This window comes from Papaver somniferum, chromosome 1 (assembly GCF_003573695.1).
Source record: "Papaver somniferum cultivar HN1 chromosome 1, ASM357369v1, whole genome shotgun sequence".
Lineage (NCBI taxonomy): Eukaryota > Viridiplantae > Streptophyta > Magnoliopsida > Ranunculales > Papaveraceae > Papaver > Papaver somniferum.
In genome coordinates, this window is record NC_039358.1 from 204081974 (window position 1) to 204089794 (window position 7821).

Sequence of the window (7821 nt, forward strand, 5' to 3'; positions counted from 1 at the left end):
GAAGTTCCTGGTTGTGGCAGGCGGTAGCACCGTCTGGACCAATTGGTCTGATTCAGTGTAGCGCGTAACAACTTAATTCCCTACTTCTGATTCAGTGTAGCGCGACGTTACTTAATCATATAGTCCTGATTCAGTGAATCGTGGTGTAACCTATTCCCGTACTCCTGATTCAGCGTGTTGCGAAGCAACTTAGCTAAGTATCCTCGGATGTTCAAGCCCCGTACAGTTTGCCTAACGGATTTCTACGTCCCACACTTAATTTGGGGCAACCCTTCACACCTTTTGGTTTAGCCAATTCCGTAACCCAAGAGGAAGATTCTGGAAACATGTAGGGCCGGTCAATGCCAGTTGCTACAAGAGACATGCAGGGGCCAGTTACTGCAGGAGGCATGCAGGGCTAGTAACTGCAATTCATGCCTGCATCTAAAACGGAAATTTGTAACATATAAATGGGCAGGTTTACAACCCAGACATGTATGCAATCTTCCCCACAAAAACTCATGCGAAAAATCTCTTGCTAACTTAGGCATCAGAAGGTCCCCCCCCCCCCCCCCCCCCCCGAATTACTCCATTCAATTGCAGAATAAACATCGGATTCAAATCAGCAAAATCATCAACAAATTCATGTTTGGGGTAAAAATAATTTTACCATACAAACAATTATGTAACCTTGCTAGTCAGATTCATTCAGAAGAATCGGTCAAGTGAAATAAAAAAACAAACAATATCAGCCTAGAGTTACGTCGGTCATACCCATGTAACCCTACCATCTACTGTCATGGTTATAAAAGCCATAGGAATTTGCTAGACCCACGGAAAAGCAGCGCCGAGGTAGGCACCAAGAGGGGATCGGCGGTCCTGATGTGCCTCTCAACATTAGGATAGGGAGTGGGGCCCACGCTCCCTCTCATATAGTGCCCAGCTCGGTTGAATCTTTTCGGTGTATCCATCATTCTCGAAATTGATATATGAAAAAGAGAGAAAAGAAATGAACAGCCGCATCATGGTGTACTAGAAAGCTAAAAGTTTAAAAAGTTATAAAGTGAAGCCACATATGGTGAGAAAATTTGACTTTCGTTCGCCGGAGATTGTAACTGATTCCGGACTCAAACACAGATTGTATCTTCTCCTAAAGTTCAGACACTTTTATAATTTGTGTACGAGTGAAAGTACGCGCACTTATTACTTGCGTCCAATTTTTTTATCTCCGCCCGACTAGATTTAGTTCCTTGCCCAATGCCAGATTTGGGGAAAAAAAACTATAGATAAAAAATATTAATCAAATAAAAAAAATATTTCTGAATAGTAATGCTATATCTAGTGCGGTCTCACGTAAACACACTAAACACTTGGACAAGTGTGTTTCCCATGGTTATGGTCTGGGTGTTTTAGCTTTTTCTACTCTAGAAGAATTGGGTGAGGATACTTTATGTTTTTTCAAGCGTCTGAAGAACTGTTTGGTTAGTAACAACGCTGGTAGTGGTTATGGTAGCTTTATTTTTCATAGATTAGGCATTGCTATTCAGAAAGGTGTTGGAGCCCAGCTTGTTGCTAGGCTGCCAACTAAAAGCTTTGTTTAATTTATTATTGATTATGATTTTTAAATTAAAAAAAAAAATTAAAAGAAAATTTATTTATTTACTAATTAATATGGTATATTAATAATTTTTTATTGAAAATTCAACGATAATATTTTTTTGAATACTTAAGGCACACGAAAATACGTCTTCACTTTTCTTTGTTATGTACTATCATTTTTTACTTTTTTATTAACTTTTCATATTTTTTATTTACACATTCTTTGAAAAAATAAAAAAATCTAAATATAGAAGTCTCTCAAAATATCACCTATTTTGGAGAGACTTCTCTCAAACATATTCCCATTAAAGAGTCTCTCAAAAATCCAAATCCATGATATTAAAGTTCACATTCGATAACAAAGAATTTGATAGATTTTCAAAAACCCTCTATCCAGTAACATAGATTTTCAGAAATTTTGAAAGAGTCGAGACCCACTAACTAGAGATTCGTACCTCTCCGAAAATCTCCAGAAGTCCTAATTGACTACCTTCCTATTAGAAAATCTGGCTTTTAGACTGTGTATGCTCCTAATAAAATCATTCTGATATATAAAAGACGATTTGCACAAGTCAGTTTCCAACATTGTTATTGGGGAAAGCACAGAAAGCTATATATGCCAAATTATTAGTGAGGGCACCGAAACCTATATAAGACATAGGATTTTTTGTTTTGTTACTTATATGGGTTTTAGTACCCTCACCTAGGGCTGTCAATGTGTACCCATTATCCGGAACCGGAACCGGATCCGGTAGACTTGGGTCCGGTTCCGGGTCCTAAAGTTGGACTCATTAGCAACTTAGGACCCGACGGGTAATTACCCGATTGGACCCGAATCTAAACGGGTCCAAATGGGTAATATCCGTTGGATACCCGCGGGTATCGGGTACCCGTTTATTCATACTTTTTTTCATGTTTTTGCTAGTTTTAGCTTTGATATTTTACTCGTTTTAAATTTTTCTCTTATATTTAATCTTTATTTAGTACATTAATAAGAAATAATAAATTTTATAAAAATTATTTAAATCCAAGTCAAAAAGAAATAATAATAAATTTTGGAAGGCAAATGAATATGATAGCATCACCAAAATGGTATTGGGACTTTGAAAAATGATGCAATCATAAACTATGGGGTGCGGTGCCAGTATACTGTATATATACTGTTTGCTCAAATTACAAACACGGTACTAGAGAATGAGTGGATATGGAGATTCTGTTACTTACTAGCGCAATATGCCAATTATGAGAACTCAAATCCTTGAACTCTTTAGCAATCATTTCCTGAAATAAAATGAATTTGCATCGACAAATTAAACTTAATAAGGATGTATTTCCCAACTTTACATTTGAACTTTCTTATCTTGCTATGTGTACCTGATGCTGGATAATCTCCAGCAGACAGGTGGAATGGTTATCTTTCTACATCTAAGTGTTATTGTTGATAATATGAACTAGAAATACCAAATCGAATAAACTTCACTAAAACGAGGTAACATGAAAGAGAGAAGTCATACAATGCTATATATTGGAGGCACTATATTCGCTACTTCAGTCCTCACAGCTGGCATCACAGAACCGCTAGATTGATAGAGAAGAGAAAAGGCACACCCTGAGATTGCTAGATTTATAAAATTATGTAGCAAGGATGTCGAACTAGTTTCTACTATTACTCATGACAAAGGCCATGGATGCTTCAAACAAACAAAAGAGGATTTTCTACATAACCGTTTAATACCCGGAACCGGTAGATACCCCGGCTGTTTAATAGGGTCCGGTTCTGGATTCATTAATTTAGGAACCGGATTCGGAACCGTTAGGACCCGGAACCGAAAAAAATAATAGGGTCCGATTCTGGGTAGTATGATACCCGGGAGGAACCGGACCCGTTGACATCCCTACCCTCACCAGTATGCGGGGACCCCTCGTTAGCAGCCATGTCAGTTTCTTGAACCTTGACCGGTCATCAGACTCGTCCGACTCGTAAATCAACAATTCACCCCTCAAAACTGACTCGACTGACTAATCTGACTCAACCCAAAAACCGGGCTATATAAAAAAATCTCTATCCCCAAAATCGGTGCCCTAGAAAATTATTCTTCTTCTTTCTTTCTTTCTCTCTCTCTCTCTCTCTCTTTCGCAGAGCCATGGCAACAACTTCAGAAGCACCGAGAAACCCTAGAAGGAACAACGCTGGAGGAGGAATAGATGATGATAAATTAGTGTTTGAAACAAGTGATGGAGTACAACCAGTTAGCACCTTCGATGAAATGGGTATTAAGAATGATTTACTCCGTGGGATTTACGAATACGGATTTGAAAAACCATCTGCTATTCAACAAAGAGCTGTTATGCCTATTATCCAAGGTCGAGATGTGATTGCTCAAGCTCAATCTGGTACTGGAAAGACTTCTATGATTGCTCTAACTGTTTGTCAAATCGTTGATACTTCTAATCATGAGTAAGTTCTGATGATCTGAAACCCTAGTTTTTTTTTGTTTAATTTTTGTAATTAAGTTTGGGGTTTTGGTTTGTTTTAGGGGATTATAATCTGGGGTTGTTTTGATTTCTGGGATTGATTAGAGAATTGAGTTGAAAGTATAATTTTAGGGTTTATTTTGAAATTAAAAGTGGAAATTAGGTGTTTCAGTAGACCGACACCAGCAATAACTACCGGAATTTAACAACCACTGCCAGAACCACCACCCCTGCCATCCACCAGCACTACCACCATTCAACAAAGCCACCACCAGAATCACCACCATCTAATAAAACTGCCAAAAAATTATAGAAGGTTCAGCACCAATAACACCACCCACCAGAACCAGCACCATTCAACAGAGCCACCTCCAGAATCACCAGCATCTTACACAACAGCCTAAAAATAACCAGCCAGTGCAGCACCAATAAAACCGCCAGGGCCACAACCATTCAACGAAACCAGACCAGAACCACCAGTACCATTCCTCAAAGCCACCAAAAGTTAACCAGTAGGTGCACCGCCCAGCCATGGCAGCAATGCCCACTATAGATTCTGATTGTGGATATAGTTGGTGGCATTCTGGTGGTTTGCAGTTGTGGATGGAGGATCTGGTGGATGATGGATTTATTTTTTATAGGTGTCTTTTGATTAATGTCTCAACAAGTTTTAATTTGGTTTTGTTTTGAGCTCTCTTTTTTGATTATCCCATTAACTTTGAATGTTGATTTTGTGTTTAGGGTTCAAGCATTGATTTTGTCACCAACAAGAGAATTAGCAACACAAACTGAGAAAGTTATATTAGCCATTGGTGATCATATGAAAATTCAGGCTCATGCTTGTATTGGAGGTCAGAGTGTCGGCGAAGACATTCGAAAACTAGAGAATGGAGTTCATATTGTATCTGGTACACCAGGGAGAGTTTGTGATATGATTAAGAGAAGATCGTTGCGTACTCGAGCCATCAAATTATTAATACTTGATGAATCTGATGAGATGTTGAGCAGAGGTTTTAAAGATCAAATCTATGACGTTTACCGATATCTTCCACCAGAACTTCAGGTACAAAGGATTTCACTGAAGCTAGTTTGTTCTTTATTTTGTGCACTCTATGATTAAAAGGTTTCATTATGTTTGCCGTTGATGCTAATATTATGTTTGTATATATAGGTTTGTTTAATTTCGGCAACACTTCCTCATGAAATACTGGAAATCACTAACAAGTTCATGACAGAACCTGTGAGGATCCTTGTAAAACGTGATGAATTGACGTTGGAGGTATGCAGCCTATAACTTATCTTAGTCAGGCTTCTGTTACATGTGTCAGATATTATTATATCGGTGTGTTAACTATTTGGTTATTAATTGGTGTACCTTTTTGTTTGTTATGTTAGGGTATCAAACAATTTTTTGTTGCTGTTGAGAAGGAAGAATGGAAGTTTGATACTTTGTGCGATCTTTACGATACTCTGACGATCACTCAAGCTGTTATTTTCTGTAACACAAAGAGGAAGGTAATGCCTGTCTGTCTTTTCTGGTGTATGTTTATGTAGTGTGTGAATTACACGGACTCTGATCCACTGCCTGCCAACTGTAGTTACATCTAGGATGTAAGCAATTCCTTAGGGAAATTGTAAATACTAAATACCAAAATACCTTTTTACCCTACCATTTTTCATCTCAGATGATCATATTTGTGTAATCACCTTGTCCTGTGCAATATAAAGTCATAAAGATAAGATTATTTTACTAAGACTAGTAGAGTGCACATGCGCTGCACGTGGTTTTTGGAGTTGAATGTATGTTTTAGTGTTCCTAAGTAAACAGATTTTATGAATTTGGCATCAAATTATTTTCACTTCATTGTTGTATGTGGGGATATCATATAGTAAATAGGGGCAAAACACCTCTTTGCTTTTTATATGGTAGAGACTTAGAGAAACGGAGGATGGAGAGATAACAACAGATAAAAGGAAACAGAACTTTTTCTTGGTTTTGATTATCTCTCATTCAATAGACTATAGGGTTATAAATAACTCTCATACCACGCTATCTCTACTGTATATTAAGCAAAGTGGCCTCTTATGCGGCTTTTTACTTAAATATCTCCATGTACAAAATAGAAGTAACAATAATACGAGGTCAAATTAGAACACTGAGAGACAAAAACGGATGTCTGACTATTTCTATTGTATTATAAGTGGTACTTATGTGAGACATGTTCACCTCAAAGATCTAGAAGCCTACAAGTTAATGTCACCATAGGTGCTTCCTTACTGTGAAGTTTATGATGATGCCTGACAAAGATACACAGTTCTCATATACCAATTTCATTTTGTCATGAGCAGGTTGATTGGTTAACTGAGAAGATGCGCAGCTATAACTTCACAGTCTCTTCAATGCATGGAGACATGCCTCAGAGGGAGCGAGATGCAATCATGAAAGAGTTCAGAGACGGGGCCACCCGTGTTCTGATAACAACAGATGTATGGGCTCGTGGGATTGATGTTCAACAGGTCAGTTTTTTCAGTCTCGTTTTTCTAAATTTGATTGTGCACCATATCCGCCATTCATTAATCCCACTTATCTCTCTGTCAAATAGAAACCACAATAGGTTTTTGGTAAACTTTTAGGTGATTGTTGGTTAGACAGTTAGATAGCTAACTGTCAATCCCCCAGAATAGCTAAGCTGGGGAATTGGCACTGACTCACATTTCCATGGGTTCTATTTGATTTAAACTTTCGAACCTTTTATGGATAGATCAAAAATGAAATTATATAGATATTTTTCGTCAAGCAATTGCTTTTTTGCAGTCAGAATTGGTTCACTTAATTTTTCTGCTAACTCATACCACTTGTGCTTTTTAGGTGTCCTTGGTTATTAATTATGACCTTCCAAACAATCGTGAACTTTATATTCATCGGATTGGTCGATCTGGTCGTTTCGGGCGCAAGGTAAATTATTTCTCTCTGGTTTTCAATCACTGAGTTCTCGTTTTCAGACACTGGGCTCTCTTGTTATTTTTTGTATATGATATAATACTGTCTTGGCTTTTATCTGCAGGGTGTTGCCATAAACTTTGTACGAAATGATGATATCAGGATTCTCAGAGACATAGAGCAGTACTACAGTACTCAAATTGATGAGATGCCGATGAACGTGGCTGATCTAATATAGATGATCTGAATGATGATGCCAAGCAAGTGTTCTGGAATGAACTTTTACTTGTTGATTTTTGCAAAATAGCTGCAACTACTGTAAATGCAAATGCAAATGCAAATGATTTGCAGATTTCCGCTGCTTGGGAAGAAAGAAACAGAACAAGTTTGGATTGATTTTTGGGACGTGTTTATGAGATTGTTTCAAGTTCTTCTTTTGTATCAGATTCTACATTAACAGGCCAAACCTGGTGTTGGTATAACTTGCAGTGCTTTTTTGTTTGATCTAAATATTAACCCCTATTTTTTTCAGGTGTAAACTTCTTAGGTCTTTATTTATAGCTTTACTTATTAGTTAAGGCCTTCAGTAAAATGCAAGGCTATGACAAATTCTAAAGTGCTCTTTCTTATAGATTTTAGTAGCCCATAGGCTGAAGCAATGTAGTAATTGGGGTAAAAAGTAGTAATTGGAATTCCTGAAGGAGTTGCCTGAGTGTTGTGTTTTCTTTTCTAACAACGCATCAAAGGTGTAAAAAACTGTCATATTCATGGCAACTGCACCAGGTGGTCATGCGATAGTATTTGTTGAAGGGGTTATGGTGAATTTC

General features: G+C 37.6%; 1 protein-coding gene across 1 annotated transcript; it reads left to right on the forward strand.

Annotated features, from left to right (window-relative positions):
- The first annotated feature begins 3668 nt into the window (after positions 1-3668).
- On the forward strand, positions 3669-7533 carry LOC113312868 (eukaryotic initiation factor 4A-3-like). The gene is made up of 7 exons (XM_026561602.1): positions 3669-4036; positions 4795-5116; positions 5225-5332; positions 5449-5568; positions 6403-6570; positions 6923-7009; positions 7119-7533. Exons 1-7 carry the CDS (start codon positions 3723-3725, stop codon positions 7230-7232), a joined length of 1233 nt encoding a protein of 410 aa, XP_026417387.1. The 5' UTR covers positions 3669-3722; the 3' UTR covers positions 7233-7533.
- Positions 7534-7821: the final 288 nt, after the last annotated feature.

Coding starts and splice junctions, on each gene's coding strand:
- LOC113312868 (XM_026561602.1), top strand. CDS start 3,723: ATGGCAACAACTTCAGAAGCACCGAGAAACCCTAGAAGGAACAACGCT. Junction 4,037..4,794: donor GTTGATACTTCTAATCATGA/GTAAGTTCTGAT, acceptor TTTTGTGTTTAG/GGTTCAAGCATTGATTTTGT. Junction 6,571..6,922: donor GTGGGATTGATGTTCAACAG/GTCAGTTTTTTC, acceptor TGTGCTTTTTAG/GTGTCCTTGGTTATTAATTA.